The sequence below is a fragment of the Lepisma saccharinum genome, chromosome 8 (assembly GCF_977018435.1).
Source record: "Lepisma saccharinum chromosome 8, izLepSacc3.1, whole genome shotgun sequence".
Classification (NCBI taxonomy): domain Eukaryota; kingdom Metazoa; phylum Arthropoda; class Insecta; order Zygentoma; family Lepismatidae; genus Lepisma; species Lepisma saccharinum.
The window spans coordinates 84,024,679-84,045,005 of record NC_139236.1 but is presented as its reverse complement, the minus strand read 5'-3'; the positions used below and the strand labels follow the sequence as shown (position 1 = coordinate 84,045,005).

Genomic DNA, 20,327 nt, shown 5'->3' with positions numbered 1-20,327 from the left:
AAATGACACAAAATATCAAGAGTGTTAAGTAAAAAGACACAAGTAATAAAGAATGTCAAGTAAAAAGACACATGGATAATAAAGAACATTAAGTAAAGAGAGACACAAATAATATAATTCCAAGTAAAAGGACAAATGCACAACCAATGCCCGGTTCGCTCAACGCACGTTAAATTTTAAAGAAGCGTTAAATCAAGTTAACGCTACATTAGCACATTGAGGCATTTCTCCAACCTTCGATAAGGCTAACAGACCTCTAATGTCGTCGTTAAATCTAAAGGCATTATTTTGCTTCATTAAAGTGCTTAACAGCACGTTGTGTTGTGTCGGAAATAAGATGGCGAAATTGCGTATGCCAGCTGTTGTGTTGAAATGTTATCCCAAACTGATTTGAACACATTATTTCCATACTATGTCTTTCTACAGCAAAAAATTATTTTCTCATTTCGTATTTCATATTATAAATTCGTACTGCAAATCAGAAATCACATGTAAGTTAAATGAGAAATATTGTATCAATGTACTTTTTAAAGTTTTGTTAATAATGGCATCGTGAGCATCACACATTATTCAAATTTTATTAATTTTGCCTGTCGAGCCAAAAATATATGCTTATAGTTAATTATACGAACTTGATGTTTTTAAAATGCATATATTGGGCTTCCACCTTTAATGCACTGTAACGATAAACAAAAAATATCGCGTGACTTTTTAAAATAATGTAACCTCCTTTTACATATTTCAATTTCTATAAGGTGAAGTTATTCACCAAAATATTCGGTGTCGTCGTCCACGCTGTTTTCCAGTGGATCACATAAAAACTGGAGGAAGTCGTGGTTTCTTGTGTTTATGCTTATGTCTGCTTATAACTACCATTCCAATTTTATGTTGTTTTTTAAACTGAAAAATGTCAGAAAACGTAAGAGATAAAATTAAAATGAAGCAACTGTCCTAGAAATAGGCAATACACGTCATGTAATCACATTTAATGTAAAATAAATTTGTGACATTACACAACGTAACCTGCAATCTTTCAAAGTAGTAGGGAATTGTTCTTTCGAACTTTTCAAATTATTATCCACCTACTCCAATTAACATAATGGAAAAAAATGATTTTGTAGTGACGAGAATGCTCGACACAAATGTTCATCATTCTATATTCTGAATCACAAGCGGCTAGGGACAGCTGTAGCAAACTGGAGATGCTAAAAGCACCAAACCTGACCTGCCTAACCTAACCAAGTACAGAAATAAAGAAAACCTGCCTAAACTATTTACTTATCTAGCTCGTAGCTGTACGTAAGTACTGTAGAATAAAACATGTTGTTTAATATAACGTGAGTCTTAATATAATCACAAAATCAAAACAATTATTATGCAGTATATTGAAAATGGACTGACATATAACGGTGCAAATGGAAATTAAATTGTACTCATAACAAACTGAAAGAGCACTTAAAAATAGAAAAAAATAATGAACCATTACATGTACAAGGTACATTTACGAATGACTACCATCCGTAATATAGCTTACATATGTTGTTTCATTAAGAAAAAAAAAGCTTGAGGTCCTAAGCAGTTTCAGGTATATAGTTTCGTGCATGGACATTGTAACATTTTGACATAATACACACTACCATCCATTCGGAATTTATTCCTTGTACATACGTACAAGTGGTAATGATATTGTCTGAATGCACTCGTTATATTTTTACCAGTTATAAATTAAATGTAAAATATCATATTAATCAACCGTTCCATGTACAAGGTACATTTTCTGAATGACTACAATTTCATCACATAATGAATAACCAAACATATTGTAAAGAACCGTACTACACATGTATGTTTCATTAAGGAAAAAAGCTTCAGGTCCTAAGGAGTTTAAAGGTGTTGTCGTTTCGTGCATGGAAATTGTAAGAGTATACATATTTGTTTGAAAAACACACTACCATCCATTCGGAAATTTTTCTTGTACATACGTACAAGTGGTAATGGTACTGTCTAACAGTGCACTTGTTTTTTTGTTGTTGTTTTTTTTTTGTCTTTTTTACCAGTTATGATAAATCAAATGTAAAATATCATATTAATCAACCGTTCCATGTACAAGGTACATTTTCTGAATGACTACAAATTCATCACATAATGAATAACCAAACATAATGTAAAGTACCGTACTACACATGTATGTTTCATTAAGAAAAAAGCTTAATCCTAAGCTGTTTCTGGTAATGTAGTTTCGTGCATGGACATTGTAAAAGTATGCATATTTGTTTGTAAAACACACTACCACGCATTTGGAAATTATTCTTTGCACGGTACGTTCGTACAAGTGGTGAGGATACTGTCTAACAGTGTACTTGTCCTTTTTACCATTTATGATAAATCAAATATAAAATATCGTATTGTATTATATATTTTTTTCTTTGAAAAATATTTGTACGAAACAAAAACACAACCATTCAGAAACCTCCCTTGTACATATGCATGAACCGTAATCATACTGGTAAACATTTTACGTGCCTTCTTTTTTTGTCAGTGATTATTTGGAAACAGTAGATTTCTTGTTTGAAATGCCACATTCACATCAATGCCAATAGAAGTGACTTGCAATATTTACATATTATTTAATTGCCATGGCATAGTAAGTTAAGTTATGCATGGTGTACATTTCGTGAAACGTTCTCTTTTGTTGAGGAAAATTATTATAGCAAACACGTTCATTTCCACCTTTAGGCCTCTTTTGCAATGCCATTTTAATATAATTAAATTTATCAAACTTCAAACAGATTACCCTAACCTAGAACAGTAATTTTTATTTATACAGGGTGTCATTTTAATGGCGCCCACGGACCACAGATTCGTGTAGAGGACATCAAAACAAACAACTTTTCTCAGTAACATTTTTCACGTTGGTGCGTCAATTCGACGCTACAGCCGTTCAAAAAATACCGTTTTGCCGCCTGGATGCTGGCAACCCAACACAACATTTGATCGTATCTGTGACGTCATTTCCTGCGGCGAAACAGCGCACGGTAGGGTTGCAAGGAACACACAAATTTTGTGAAAAATGACAAACTACCAACCACATTATTAGCTGTAAAACGAAGCGAGAAACGCGTCCAGTAAACCGAACATCATAGCCTACCAGCCAGAAGATCAGCAGTCATCTCAGGGGAAGGGGGAAGTGACCCAGCGATATGAGAAATGGTAAAAACGTATTCAAAATGAAGAGTCAATATCGGATTTTGTCTCAGCCTACATGTCAAATATCAACAACAATAACTTTTATTGTACTTACAACTTACATGTGGCTGTTTACGCCCAGCTACATGTCAATTATATTTGCAAATCTCGTTGCAAGGTTGATATCTACAGGTTTGTGTCCAGATGCCGTGTGATACTTTGTGCTGATAACGGAAGTATCTGAGGTTCACGTTGTTACATTACGGCTAAAACATGTACAACCACAGTAACAATCTAATGATGAATCAGTAGCGAATATACTGCCCTGTTCAGAGTTGCAAACTATTACATGTGTATCCGGTGCGTAGATAAACACAGTCGTCGGAGAGTTTGTTTTACTACTATTTATATCCCTGTATTTTCAACCATTTTTGTCACTTGCCTCATAATGCCCTGAATATACATTATATTATGTGTTGCTTACCTTTGGAATTTTGAGTTCTTTCATTTCCATTTTGTCATCTGTTCAGTGTGTCACAGACAACTTGTATGAGAAGGACGAAGTGGATAGACTAAATTGTAGATGCCAACTTGGTAACTAGATTTGCAAATATTTGACATGCAAGCTGATACAAAATTCGATATGACCACTTCCACTTGAATTCTATTTTCTTTCTACGATTTTTCGTATCGTTTGTTTACTTCCTGTTAGGTTACAGAACGTGTTTTCTTGTTTTGTTTTACGGTACATAATGTGGCTGATTGTAGCTATGTCATTTTTCAAAGAATATGAGTGATCCTGGCAACCCTGTAACGCATCGCTTCACGACGGGATATGACGTCACAAATGCAATCAAATGTTGTGTGTGGTTGCCAGCATTCAGGCGGCAAAACGGGCTTTTTTGAACGACTGTAGCGCCGAAACGACGCTCCAACGAGAAAAATGTTGCGGAAAAAAGTTGTTTGTTTTGATGTCCTCTATACGTTTCCGTGGTCCGTGGGCGCCATTAAAATGACACCCTGTATATTTATGATCTTGTATTGGCAGTCGGTAGGCATTTAAATCTAACTTACGAAATTACAATGTAACTGTTAATCCTAATACATAACATTTTCGGTGTGCGGACGTAAATACATAACTAACATTCATTTCTTAAACATATATTTATGTGTTACACATTACTTTATTTATTTTTGTTCCTGGGATTTCATACAAAAAAAACCAAATCCGCTTACGGACAGTCTACTGTCCACGGTGCAGCCAATGAAAACGTTGCATTTCTCGTATCAAAGTATGAGAATAGCAAGGCATCAAAGCAAAACGTCTCTAACATGTCGTTACTTAACGGGCCTATAAAATCGCTTGAGCGAACATTAAAAGTTTAACAGGCTGCTAAGATTTTAGTGATGCGTTAACTATCGACTCGTTAAGAACGTTTTAAAGATGGTTGAGCCAACCGGGCACAAGACTGCCAAGTAAAAATAAATTAAAGAATGACAGGTAAAAAATACACTGATAATATAGAATGCCACACAAAAAGACATGAGTATAATCTAAATAAGCATTCTACATTCAAATATTCATCTAAAATATTACGTGTAAAGTATTATGAACACAATAAAATAAATAGTCTACAGTAGTATGTTAGTCTGTCTAATGCTACATGTAGTAAGACAAAATTAACACTGAAAGTAATTTGTAAATGAATGCATCACAATCATTGAGTTCCAATCCACTCTACAAACATATCCTTCAGACTAGGAGAATTTTATCCAATATTCAGATATTCTCCAGCTAGAAAAAATAGATTATTAAATTAGAGCTATATTCTATATTCTTGAAGTGATTGCAAATCTAATAACTTGATTCCTTTTCAAAAAAATATAAAAGGTGTTTCTGTAGTGTAAAATATTTAAGAATATTTACAGTACAGAAAGAAAATGGTTTACACATGCTAAAAATGGCATTCTGTCAAATGATCATGTATATCAAAAGTAGTTCAAACAATTGTTGGCAAGTACACTGGAATTCGAAAGAAACGCCCTCCCTTACCCGGAATTTTATATCATCTAATTTCGCCTGGTAGTGTAGTTCCCGAGAGGAGCAGTGTTTCCAAACCTATAACCGTAGTGTTTCCAACCCTGTATTGGTTGGTTGGTTGTTGATTTGGTGTTTTAAGTCCACAATGCACAGTATGACTAATCGGGACTGAACCTACAGTTTAAGTTGGATCCGAACCACTTTGTGCCTTCACCGGGACCCGTTGATTACAAGGCGACGACGCTACCACTGCGCCATCCAAGCCTGTATTGCTTCATAGAAGACGAAACCTTCACTTCTTCATTCGTTAGTTACATTTGGTTTACAGACTCACATTACAGGACACTCTTTTCCTTTATTGCATGTTTTCTGTAGCATTTATTTTTCCTTCTGCGGAGAAAATTCTGTAATTATTTTTCATCTTATGTTTCGCAGCTTGTCTACCATTTATTGGCTAATCGCAACAATGAGGATGAATGATGACTCGATTAAATTGATAAAAGGACAGTCATAAAGGAACCATGGGGGCTAGATTCATATTATTATTATTATGACTATAATTATTATTATCTTTCTTTTTTTTTACTTTACTTTTGGCTAATCGCAACGACGATGATTAGTGTATGATAAAATTCATGAAGGAACACTCATAAACAATCATACCCAGGCCGGGACTTGAACCCGGGAATTTCGGCAGCGAGATCAAAAGTTGACGGCTTACCCCGCTCGGGCATAGCGGCGGCCAATTATTATTAGTGATATTGTCTCAAGTAGTGTAATTTTTTCACCATATTCTTTCATACAATCATGAAACGGATGAAAATTAAAATGTTAAAATACCTGCCTACGTTTTTTTTTTAGCTTGCAATATAAACCCCTACTGCACGAAGCCAAATAGTGGGAATATGAAACAGAACCAAGTTAACGTATCTTGACCGTGGAAAGCGTTAATACAAAATCTAGAAAAGAGCAATTTAACAGTTACCTGATTGCTTTTCCATTTGTTGTATGGGAAGAATTGTCTGAAATGTGTGTGTAGTGGCAGGCAAAAGAGAATACAAAGATCGAATAGAGAGGCAACACTGTCACTGTTCTGCACTGCACAGACAACGCATCTCGTCGAGTGGGCGGGGCACTGTGGGTGCGAGCGAGCTGCTGTTGCTTCTGCAAAAAGAACACTGACAGACAACTGAATGATGCTCCGCATAAAATCTAGTCAATCGAGAAAGGATTTGTTGAGGAAGTGAATTGAAATATAAACACCAGAATTTGGTCTAAGCCTATAATGGTTACTTGCAATAAGAGCTGATCAATTTTTAGATGTGGAATTCCGTAATGAAAAACAGGCCGCACTCCACACCTTTAGCCTGGTAACACTAATAAATCATCTCATTATATGTGTTCGGTTATGCTGATAGTCATGTTTAATATATTACCTTCAAACATAAACAATATCATGGACTCACTCAGAGGAAGAATTCAATTTTACGCTTTACTTTCCTGAAGATATTGTAGCAATATAATCATTCCGCTCCATTTTCGTATTCTCAATTGAACTCGCACTATTTTTTCCAGACGTTGAGCCCCACCTCCCTTCTCCCACCTTAAAAATTCTTGGGTGAGAGGCTACAAACTATACTAAAACTGAATTACGGACAATACTTTACGACTCAAAGTGACATGACCTAGAACGTAGTGAAAAATCACTGGTGCAAAATTCAACGTAATGATGATAAAATGAAGGTAGGAAAATGGCTGTGCTACAAAGTTGTACATACATACACACACATAGTTAGTTACGCGTAGAAGACATTTCTTCACATTTTTCTCACCTTGGCTTCCTTGAATTCACGAAAATGTAAAGCCATGAACGTGTTAACCCCCTATATTCACAGAGTCCCAGGTTCGATTCCTGGTGGAGACACACCTGCCTAGTGGTTCGGATCCCACTTTCAAGTGTATGTCCCACTTCGGGTAGCCTTTCTGAGCATGAAATGGAATTAAAACAAAATTGGAACACGGTAACCCATCACAACACACGTGCAGAGGGCGTTGAACTTAATGACTGACAATTATTATATACATCGAACTTTCAGCGAAGCTGGAATAAGGTCTATTTGCCATGCCAAATAGTGTGAATTTTCAGTCTCGTGGTGCCTTCTATACGAAGTGCACACAAGTTATCTAAAAAAATTCAAATTTGAGGGTGAGTCGAGCTATGTTTCTTTCAATAAGACTCTACACTTCAAACATATTTTGCTCTATAGCTGTCGATTTCGAATGGGCAACTAAAACTGGTTGTTTAGCTGACCGGATTTGGAGCAAAATCACAGACTATCATAGTTCCAATCACACTAGAGACGTAGCAAAAATTGTTCGCCTGAAGATGAGAGAAGAGGTGATCTCTTGAAATGTCTCGAAATTTAAAGATAGAATATATGGTCAATCAAAAAGAAAAACAATGGATAATGTCCAATTAAGTAGAAACGCTGTTAGAACCGGTGTTCATTCACAGAGCAGATGGGTTATTTTGACAAAATCCTGTTTCCCTGCTGCCTGCTTCGGGGAAGGGGGCTTTGTGAAGATATCGTTTCTTGGCCAAGCGGTAGGCCTAATTGGTTGATTGACCACGAGTTCCTTCGTAGGTAAACGCGGCAACAGAGGATCACTGCCATAAATGTGGTTCCCGCGCCGGGAATTTAAAGAAACATTGTCACTAACTTCAGACAAACATCCAATAATTTCCTTAGGTTTTGAAGCTGATCCGAAGGGACAACAAATACCAAAAAAAGACATAAATTAAATGATCGATTGGTCCAACCTTCTGTTAATGGACGGAAATTCATATTAACAATAATAATTGTAAGCTTATCACTAAAGAGTCAACAATCAAAGCTAATACGCATCTATTGATCAGAAATTACTAGTGTTAAAGTTGTTTTTGTATCTTTTGTTATTTTATGTCGCTCTTCTGCCACTTTTGGCTAATGAGGATGAGTGACGATTAGATTAAATTGATACTATAATACCAATACTGAAGCTGTGGCTCGAACCCGGAAATTTCGTGGGATCGGAAGTGGACCACTTAACGCGCTTGGCCACCAAAGAGAACCGGCTCTGCGGCCAAAAGCGGTTAGTGGTGGACTAACGATCCAGGCACTGAATGTTCCGGGTTCGAGTCCCGCCCAAACCTTTGCCAATTTCTTAATCGTCAGAAATCCCTTCACAATCTAAGACATAACACTTTATCAAAACTTCATTCCCCTCCCCTCCACCTCAAATTTAATACTCAATCTTTCCATGCCAATGTTAGACTTCCTGTTGATATTGCTCCCTCTAAAAAAGCAATCTAAGACGTAATATTAATACACAAGAGTTGAGATTCCCTGCCCCCCCCCCAAATAATTATCAATCCAGCTAGCTGAAAATCCCGCTAACTTCATTAATCGCCCACCATAATTTCCCTATCAATGTAAGGCCTAATATGTAAGAGTTGGATGTTGCCCCCCCCCCCCCTCCGATATTACTTATTACCCCTAACAATTCCCCTGACAATCTACAAATTACTATTTGTATAACAGCAATGGCTAATTGATAACGTAATTCATCAACGTGTGCCCTGTTTACTCAGTCAAATTTCCATCACAGTCTGCGCTATAATGCATTTCTAACAACAGTTTACCTAAATAGTGGGGACGTGGGGTGAGAGATAGGGACGGAGTTGGAAGAGAGAGAGGGAAAGCACACAATTTTCTGTTCAGTGCGAACCTTTGGGATTGCTTTTTCCTAGCGCACCAAAAGCACAATACGTATAACCCAAATCTTCAATAGCGAAATTGTGAGTCAATCACTCAACTGGAATAAAAAGTATGGATTTAAATCTAGGAGGCCAGAAGATAGTTATTGCGCTACCATGTCCCAATACTACAAAAAAAAAACACTTTGCCCGCCAGAATTGTCATGCCTGAGTGACATGTAGTTTACGTTAGTTGTGAGAGTTGCTTCAATTCCATTGCCTGCCAAGAATAATGATAGCGCTGAAAGCATAAAATACGGAAATGTGTATGTTTGGCGAGCAATGAGAAAAGTAGATCCTTGTGTTTTCTTTTGGAATTTTACTCATTTTATGTCAACTTTTACATATAGCCAATGGCGACAGAGGATGCATGATGCTTCAGGGAAATTGATGAAGATTGAAGAAACAACGAAAGAGAGAACATCACAATTATCAGAGGCTAGGACCCAAGAACCCTGGCTACGCATCATGTTATGATATTTAAGTATATCACGGATTGCTGCTAAATCCTTTCCTAGATATTTGTAATGAATGAACCCCGCCCCCGTTACGAGAAAAAAAAAAAGACTATAGGATGTGAAACATTCACAATGTAATTGCATTGCTTTACATCGCTCTTGGCTGTATTCCAAATGTAGTAAGAGATCAGCGATAAGTTGATTTTTTTTTTCTTTTTGGCCAAGGTATAAGTGTATTTGAGCGCAAGGGACTACCTATTTCATCATTCATAAAGAGTTAACTTCGTTGTTACACTATATAGCACCAGGCACAAATGCATCAATTTCTATTTCGGTTATTTTACATCACTCTTCTGCCTCTTGAGTTAATCGCGTTAATACGGATGAATTATCAATTTTGAAAATTGTGACGGGACAAACTAAGTGACATTCATGCCTGACCAGAGTTCGAATCTGGAACATATGACCTCGCTTCGCTAAAAAGGCTGGCAGAAATGTATGGGAAAAGTGTAGGAGCACCAAGAACCGGTTTCACCCAGCACAGACAATGAAATCATTTACAGCGACTCGCTGTGGCAGTGTTGCTCGCCACCCCCTCGCTCGCAGGTAGCTTTCTCAGCACCCCACCTGCTGATGGAAGAGTACTGTCAAATGCTGGCACCCCTCCTCCCCCCCCTTCCTCCCAAGGTTAATAAATGAGACTCTTGCACTTTCAAAACCCTTATCGCAAGAAAAAGCTGGCATCAATTTTACACCACCATACAATAAGATTTACACGGGAAACATTTCTTAACATATTTTCTTGATTCGGACTAAGGTCAAATTAAAAATAGTCAAAGGAATTATACACAAGAGAATTAAATTACTGAAAATATGGAAAAGCGCGATACCGAAATCTGTAGTGAGTGCGAAGGGAAAATCGAGAAAAGGGGGGAAAAAAAGTATATAAGTATTTGAATAACCAGATTAAGAGAGAAAGTTATCATGGCTCGAACAATGCAAATGAAAAAAAACGGGAAGAGAACTAATATGAATTGAAATATACGAGAATCAGAAGTAGGCTGAAGGAAGCAAATTTTAATAAACGTGAAAAGAAAACATAATGAAAGGAGCGCTGGTTCGATTCGCGACGGAAGCTCATATTTGTTGTTCGAATCCCACTCTACACTGTATGTCCACATCCATTTACACTTAGAACAAACTTCGTGGAACTTTTTCCAAAACAGATGTCGCCAAAAATTTAAAAACAAAAAGAATAACTGAAGAAAAAATGCCGAAAGCGTTTTTGCAAAATGAAAAAAAAAATGGGTGTAATTTGTGAAAATAGGATACAGTGGGAAAAGACAAGCGTGACAGGCATAAGCACACTGAACGGGGAGGGGTTGGTTATGGGGGCCAGAATCCTCTCTTTGGACTTACCTATGGTGGCAGGACCAACGAGAAAAAAATCCCGAAAAGAATAACTGCAGAAATGGAGTTCGGGGGTCCGCATTAGCGCGAGTGATGTAAAAACCAATCACAACTTCCACGTCATTTTACGTGTTCCGAGCACACGTAAATTTTTAAGAAAATTCTTGATTTCAATTTATGCACAGATACATTAATGGAAACGGAACTTATGATCTAGAATGTGGGCCACCAGTGGGAATTGTATCTAGGACCGCTTGATTACAAGGTGACTTTAGGCTATCGGAAGGGCCTTTTTTTTCTGAAATAGATAACAGAATTAGTCATAATGCTATCTTTTTCGTCTGCAGGACTCTCCCATGGGAGGTGTCAAGTATCCGAGCAATAACGAAATCCGTGATACCTCCTTTCACATATTCATTCGGAAGTGGTAAAAAATTAATAAAAAACTCAAGCACAAAGGTTAATAACACTTGTTATTATTACCAGACATTCTCAAAATAAACTTGTCCGTTGAAATCAAATCAAGAGGAAAGCAAGATCTCCACCCGGTCGCGTGAATCTGTGGCTAGATTCAAGAGTTGGAAACACTATGCTTCTCGCGAGCTGCTCTTCCTGGTGAAACTAGATGATATAAAATTCCAGGTTGCACAACCGTAAGGGAGGGCGTTTTCTTCGATTTCCCGTGTACATCACAATCAGCAAATTTCCTCCTTCAACACATCACCATTTAGCTTAGTAATCCTTTGGTCAAACTGGACACTTACCTTGAATATAGTTGGGCTGCAATTAATTCGCACATAACATTGATATACACAACACAGAAATTTAAACACTATATTTTCAGTTTCACAAACTCTTGTTCGCAACAACAGGGGCTGAAAAAACTGAATTTCAGTTGCATAAATGTTTGTTTCTCATAATTATGTTCTTGCCCTTCTAAATAATTATTGGTGAATTACCTTCTCTACAAAGAACCTAAGGAAAGGTTTGAATGAAGCCATGAATTACATTTTGCTGAAAGTACAATATAAAAACATTGTTAATAATTTTATTTCAACATAATTTATATATTCTAATTTTGGGTGGATAGGTACAGTAAAAATCACACTGTTCAAAAAAGTATAAACATCAGTACAAAAGCATAAGCATACATCTTTTTTAAAAAATACATAATATTAATCTGAAAAAAAGTTCATGACATCACACACACACTTCTTATCACTCATACTCCACCTGCTGTAACCTTGTTTGCGTAACACAGTTTTTTCTGCTACCTTAAAGCTCACTCTTATTTATTTTTCAACATAATTTATATAAATACGGAGAAACTAGTACTCACTTTTATCCGCGAAGCTGTTTTTTCTTCTTTTTCGATTAATTTCAGTGGCCACTGCCACCATCCTCGTTGGAACTTGCTGCGCTGTTGCTTGGCGTGCGTCTTTTGTTCGTAGTTCTCTGGTTGCCGTTAGGTGCGCTGTGCGTCTTGGTACGTCGTCTGCTATTTCCAGGCGATAACTGCTGCAGTAGTGGAATCCAAGTATGGTGCGCTTGCCCGCTATCGATGTTTAGTTCGTGCGGGAAGTGCATTATGGCGTGCGTTTCCTTGATTTTGGTGTCTATGAGCGTGTGGGCAGTGTGTTTGACTCGAACCTTTTGAATTTTATGGCTATTGTATTTGATATGTCTAGCAAGACCGGTAGTGGGTTGGGCTTTTTTCGCATCTGCTAGGTGCTGTTGGATTCTTTCATTGACAGATCTGATGGACCTGCCGATGTAATGAGCCTTGCACTCACACTCAGCATCATATACACCTGGGTTGTCAAGGGGGGAGAGGAAGTACCGTTTGTGCTTGTTCAGTTTGTCAGTTATTTTGGAGTTGGGTTTGTGCGCTACTTTGATGCCAAATGGGAGAAGGGCTTTGGCTATGCGGTTGGAAGTGGTGGGATGGTAGGGGAAGGCAAACCATTTATATTGGTCGCTGGGGGTTGGTTGTGGCTGGGTTGCTTGTGGATGGGTTGATTGTGGTAGGTTAGGGTGTCTGACCTGTATTTCCGCCTTACTGCACCAAGTGGAGAGTTGTGATTCAGTGTAGCCATGCTTCAGGGCTATTTCTGTGATGGTGGCTATCTCCTCTCGTAGATCCTCTTCTTTGCCACAGTAGGAGAAGGCTCTTCGATAAAAGTTTAGCCACACATTGGCTTTTTGCTTAGGGGGATGGCTAGAGAGAGCATGTATGTACTGGTTGCCTGCATCCGGTTTTCTGTAGACGGTGGTTGTGAATTTGTTAAGTGCACGGCTGATGGTGATGTCCAGGAAGTTGATTTTACCAAGTTTTTCATGCTCTACGGTGAAGTTGAGCCTGGGGTGGATGCTATTTAGTTTGTTCACTAGGAGGTTGAGTTCTTCTGCCTTTTTATATACAACTATTGTGTCGTCCGCGTACCTTCCATATCGGATGTGTTGTAGTTCTGGAGTGTGGAGTATCTCTTTTTCAGCCAGGTGCATGACGATGTTGGCTAAAGGAGCTGATAGCGGGTTGCCCATCGCAAGGCCCTCGGATTGGTTGTAGAATTTATCTTCAAACTGAAAGTAATTGTGTTTTAGACAAACTTCCAATAGTCTGGTTATCTCCTGAACCTCTAGGGCCGGGATTCTGTTAGTTGTCAGCCATCTTTCCACCGAACGCAGTGCTAGGTCTATGGGGATTGAACTGTACATGTCTACTATATCAATGCTGGCTACTTTTGCACTGTCAGCTTGCACTATTGAAGTTACCAGATTTTTAGCATCGGCACTGTTGCGGAACACGTATGTAAGTTTGTGGTTGAAAAGAGACAGGTACAGACAGGTACAATAGAATTGTGAAAAATGCAGTGAAATCTAGTGCCATACTTAGTGAACAAGACCACAAATTCCTCCTCAATCCCCACCCTTCACCTGCCATTGCCTATGGCATTCCTAAAACTCATAAACCTGGAATCCCCATGCGACTTATAATAGCTGGCTTCAATTACCCCACAGTTCACCTAACAAACTGGCTAAAAAACAAAATATCTCTTTTCAACCACAAACTTACATACGTGTTCCGCAACAGTGCCGATGCTAAAAATCTGGTAACTTCAATAGTGCAAGCTGACAGTGCAAAAGTAGCCAGCATTGATATAGTAGACATGTACAGTTCAATCCCCATAGACCTAGCACTGCGTTCGGTGGAAAGATGGCTGACAACTAACAGAATCCCGGCCCTAGAGGTTCAGGAGATAACCAGACTATTGGAAGTTTGTCTAAAACACAATTACTTTCAGTTTGAAGATAAATTCTACAACCAATCCGAGGGCCTTGCGATGGGCAACCCGCTATCAGCTCCTTTAGCCAACATCGTCATGCACCTGGCTGAAAAAGAGATACTCCACACTCCAGAACTACAACACATCCGATATGGAAGGTACGCGGACGACACAATAGTTGTATATAAAAAGGCAGAAGAACTCAACCTCCTAGTGAACAAACTAAATAGCATCCACCCCAGGCTCAACTTCACCGTAGAGCATGAAAAACTTGGTAAAATCAACTTCCTGGACATCACCATCAGCCGTGCACTTAACAAATTCACAACCACCGTCTACAGAAAACCGGATGCAGGCAACCAGTACATACATGCTCTCTCTAGCCATCCCCCTAAGCAAAAAGCCAATGTGTGGCTAAACTTTTATCGAAGAGCCTTCTCCTACTGTGGCAAAGAAGAGGATCTACGAGAGGAGATAGCCACCATCACAGAAATAGCCCTGAAGCATGGCTACACTGAATCACAACTCTCCACTTGGTGCAGTAAGGCGGAAATACAGGTCAGACACCCTAACCTACCACAATCAACCCATCCACAAGCAACCCAGCCACAACCAACCCCCAGCGACCAATATAAATGGTTTGCCTTCCCCTACCATCCCACCACTTCCAACCGCATAGCCAAAGCCCTTCTCCCATTTGGCATCAAAGTAGCGCACAAACCCAACTCCAAAATAACTGACAAACTGAACAAGCACAAACGGTACTTCCTCTCCCCCCTTGACAACCCAGGTGTATATGATGCTGAGTGTGAGTGCAAGGCTCATTACATCGGCAGGTCCATCAGATCTGTCAATGAAAGAATCCAACAGCACCTAGCAGATGCGAAAAAAGCCCAACCCACTACCGGTCTTGCTAGACATATCAAATACAATAGCCATAAAATTCAAAAGGTTCGAGTCAAACACACTGCCCACACGCTCATAGACACCAAAATCAAGGAAACGCACGCCATAATGCACTTCCCGCACGAACTAAACATCGATAGCGGGCAAGCGCACCATACTTGGATTCCACTACTGCAGCAGTTATCGCCTGGAAATAGCAGACGACGTACCAAGACGCACAGCGCACCTAACGGCAACCAGAGAACTACGAACAAAAGACGCACGCCAAGCAACAGCGCAGCAAGTTCCAACGAGGATGGTGGCAGTGGCCACTGAAATTAATCGAAAAAGAAGAAAAAACAGCTTCGCGGATAAAAGTGAGTACTAGTTTCTCCGTATTTATATACTACCGCGTCTCTCTTTTCCCAATCATGAATAATTTATATATTCTAATTTTGGGTGGATAGGTACAGTAAAAATCACACTGTTCAAAAAAGTATAAACATCAGTACAAAAGCATAAGCATACATCTTTTTTAAAAAATACATAATATTAATCTGAAAAAAAGTTCATGACATCACACACACACTTCTTATCACTCATACTCCACCTGCTGTAACCTTGTTTGCGTAACACAGTTTTTTCTGCTACCTTAAAGCTCACTCTTATTTATATTCACAAGTACACACACAGTCAGACTGTTCCATTCATATGTCTTGTGTCGAAGATGCTTGCTGTTGTCCAGTATTCTGAAATTGCAAGAAAAAACTACACGTGATGCATGGAAACATTTGTTTTTACTTTTTCTTTACATACTTCTAAAAAACAATGTACAGTTAAAATACATAAATATGACAATAAATGAAAGTGAATCAAATTAGTTAAAGGTTATCTATGACCTGTAGGATCTACTTCTGAACACACAACAAATACTAACAAAATTTATTCAATTTTACCAAATCAATCATTTATACGTATCTTACATACACAGTGTGTCCCATAATTTTCTGGACTAAAGTCGTAGTGCATTTACATATTGCATGATTTGGAAAAACACCCCTTCTCCAATTACCCTGATGTTTTCTCTCTATTGCTGGTAAATTTGAACGTTGGGGAAGGATCCTTTTAAAAGTTACAGTAACACAAGTGACTCCAGCCTAGGTCACAATGTCGGAAATGACCAAAACTTTTAAAAGGATCCTTACACAGAAATACCTTTTAGGAAATATAAAGAAAACTACATTAACACTTAATTGCTTTTTTTCTCTTTGCTTCAGTTGTTTAAAACACCAAACAACGGGTTTTGACAAATTATTCAACTACTCTGTTGTAAATACAGAAAAACTAGTACTCACTTTTATCTGCGAAGCTGTTTTTTCTTTTTCGATTAATTTCAGTTGCTGTTCCAACCAGGGACCTGTAACGTAGCCCAACTTGTAACGCTGTTAAGTTACTGGCATTGGCGTTCCACACAGTACCGGACAGTTTGGACCTACCTACAACCTGGGTAAATTAGGCGTAACGTTACTCAACGACCCATTCGCTTCAGGTACTGAGTGGAACGGGTCTCGGATGGAACGGGTACGATCGTACTCATACATACTGTACCTGAACGGTGGCTACCGGGTACGAAATGGAACCACAAGTTGGTAACCGGTACTGAAGCACAATGACCAGCGCTTGTTATTAAAATACGGGTACGTGGATAGAAATGGATGAAGCGGGTAACATTTGTAACAGGAACTTACAGTACGTATCATAACATACTGAGCGTATCCGAATTAAGTTTACTGTCAATCAAAATTCCACAGCCGCAAATGGAATACCGATAAATATACACTTCTTTGTTTAAAAATTATTATAATAACTTCAGAAAAAAGTAATTCGTGATCTTTCTGGATATTATTTATCCGAAAAATATGTATAAATACTATCTAGTTTATCTTTCATTAATTTGTTAATAATGGTATCAGCTATGCAAAAATTTTGAAGACCGTCACTTTGGCAAACTATTAACAATAGAAACAATTAGTTTTAACAAGCTCATGTATAATATACTAATTACAACGACCTGCGCAGAAGGTCGATATTCGTCATTCAGGCAACCTGTTACTAGGAGGCATGTGCAGTAGGCCCCATTACTTTTAAAATAGGTAGAGAAGTGAAATTGAGTTTGACGGTAGATTATGCTAATTAGAGCATGGCAAATCAACATGATTGTGGAAAACTGGAAGTTGATGGATGCCATATTGAAAAATGTTACTTCTTAAGATAGAGAAGTAAAAATCGGCTTGGTGGTAGCTTATGGGAATTAGAACATGGCAAATCAACGTGATTCCGGAAAACCGGAAGTTCATGGACGCCATATTTAAAAATTGTTATTTCTTAAGATATACGAGTGAAATTCGGTTTGATGGTATATTATGGAAATTAAAACTTGGCACATAAACATGATTCTGGAGAACCGGAAGTTGATGGTCGCCATATTGAGAGATGTTAATTAAGATACAGCAGTGAAATTCGGTTTGATGGTAGCTTATGGGAATTAGAGCATGGCAAATTAACATGATTGTGGAAAACCGGAGGTTGCTTGTCGCCATATTGAAAAATGTTAATTCGTAGGATAGAGAATTGAAACTCAGTTTGATGTTAGTTTATGGGAATTAGAGCATGGCAAATCAACATGATTCTGGAAAACTGAAAGTTGATGGACGCCATATTGAAAAATGTTATTTCTTAAGATGGAGGAGTGAAATTCGGGTTGATGGTAGTTTATGGTAATTAGAGCATGGCAAATAATATGACTCCTGAAAACCGGACGTTGATGGTCGCCATATTGAAAGACGTTATACTTAAGATAGAGGAGTGAAATTCGGTTTGATGGTAGCTTATGGGAATTAGACCATAACAAATCAATATGGTTTTGGAAAACCGGAAATTGATGGACACCATATTGAAAAATGTTACTTCTTTAGATAGAGCAGTGAGATTCGGTTTAATGTTAGCTTATGGGAATTAGAGCATTACAAATCAACATGATTATGGAAAATCGGAAGTTGATGGACGTCATATTAAAAAATGTAATTCCTTAATATAAAGGAATGAAATTCGGTTTGATGGTAGCTTATGGGATTTAGATGACAAATAATATGATTCTTGATAACCGGGAGTTGATGGTCGCCATATTGAAATACGTTAATTCTTAAGATAGAGCAGTTAAATTCGGCTTGATGGTATCTTATGGGAATTAGAGCATGGCAAATCAACATGATTCTGGAAAATCTGAGGTTGAAGGATGTCATATTTAAAAATGTTATTTCTTCAGATACAGGACTGAAATTCGGTTTTATGATATTATGGATATTACTGCATTGGAAATCAACATGATTAGGGAAAACCGGACGTTAATGGAAAAAAATTACTTTAATATTCCTCTTTCCTTTGGTGATTGCTTATGTTAATTAGAACATGGTCAATTAATATGATATTATAAAACCCAAAGTCGATGGACGGCATAATGAAAAATGCATTTTATTAAAATGAAGAATTGAAATTCGGTTAGATTATTGCGCTTGCTAATTCGAACATGGACAATGCATATGCTGTTTGTAAAACTGGAAGTTGATAGACGCCATGTTGAAAAAGAAGTACTTTTGAGTGTCGATTTAGTTTTTATTTATTAAAAATTAAATATGAATTCCATCAAACTCAGGTTTTCCAGAATCATGTTGATTTGTCATGCTCTAATTCCCATAAGCTACCATCAAACCGAATTTCACTCCTCTATCTTAAGAAATAACATTTTTCAAAATGGCGTCCATCAACTTTCGGTTCTCCAGATTCATGTTGATTTGCCATGCTCTAATTCCCATAAGCTACAATCAAAGCAAATTTCACTGCTCTATCTGAAGTATAACGTCTTTCAATATGACAACCATCAACTTCCGGTTTTCAGGAGTCATATTATTTGCCATGCTCTAATTACCATAAGCTACCATCAACCCGAATTTCACTCCATCTTAAGAAATAACATTTTTCAATATGGCGTCCATCAACTTTCCGTTCTCCGAAATCATGTTTATTAGCCATGCTCTAATTCCCATAAGCTACCATCAAACCGAATTTCACTCCTATACCTTAGGAATCAACGTTTTTCAATATGGCGACCATCAACCTTAGGTTTTCAAAAATCATGTTGATTTGCCATGCTCTAATTCTCATAAGCTACCATCAAGCCGAATTTCACTCCTCTGTCTTAAGAAGTAACATTTTTCAATATGGCGTCCACCAAATTCCGGTTTTCCACAATCATGTTGATTTGCCATGCTCTAATTCCCATAAGCTACCATCAAACCAAATTTCACTGCTGTATCTTAAGTATACCGTCTTTCAATATGGCGTCCATCAACTTCCGGTTTTCCACAATCATGTTGATTTAACATGCACTAATTAGCAAGATCTACCACCAAACCGAATTTCACTTGTCTATCATAAGAAGTAACATTTTTCAATATGGCGTCCATCAACTTCCGGTTTTCCACAATCATGTTGATTTAACATGCACTAATTAGCAAGATCTACCACCAAACCGAATTTCACTTCTCTATCATAAGAACTAACATTTTTCAATATGGCGTCCATCAACTTCCGGTTTTCCACAATCATGTTGATTTAACATGCACTAATTAGCAAGATCTACCACCAAACCGAATTTCACTTGTCTAACATAAGAAGTAACATTTTTCAATATGGCATCCACCAACTTCCGGGTATCCACAATGATGTTGATTTGCTATACACGAATTAGCATATGCTACCGTCAAACCGAATTTCACTTCTCTTTCTTAAGAAGTAACATTTTTCAATATGGCATCCATCAACTTTCGGTTTTCCACAATCATGTTGATTTGACATGCACTAATTAGCAAGATCTACCACCAAATCGAATTTCACTTCTCTATCATAAGAAGTAACGTTTTTCAATATGGCTTCCATGAACTTCCGGTTTTCCACAATCATGTCAATTTGCCATACTTTAATTAGCATAAGCTACCGTCAAACCGAATTTCACTTCTCTATCTTAAGAAGTAACATTTTTCAATATGGCATCCATCAACTTCCGGTTTTCCACAATCATGTTGATTTAATTAGCAAGATCTACCACCAAACCGAATTTCACTTCTCTATCTTAAGAAGTGACATTTTTCAATATGACGTCTAATTTCCAGTTTGACCAAAATCATATTGATTGGCAATGCCAGGTC

At 37.8% G+C, this 20,327-nt stretch overlaps 1 protein-coding gene across 3 annotated transcripts in view; it reads right to left on the bottom strand.

Annotated features, from left to right (window-relative positions):
• Positions 1–15,336: 15,336 nt before the first annotated feature.
• The window catches only part of Psf2 (DNA replication complex GINS protein PSF2-like protein), a 54,927-nt gene continuing 49,936 nt past the window's right edge, over positions 15,337–20,327 (bottom strand). For 2 of the 3 annotated variants that reach the window (XM_083127658.1, XM_083127657.1), the window contains exon 5: positions 15,338–15,812. In XM_083127658.1, the coding sequence (XP_082983784.1) occupies positions 15,771–15,812 (42 nt within the window). In that variant the 3' untranslated portion in view covers positions 15,338–15,770. Of the gene's footprint in view, positions 15,813–20,327 lie in introns of all 3 variants that reach the window. The other variant, XM_083127660.1, reaches the window with a different exon arrangement.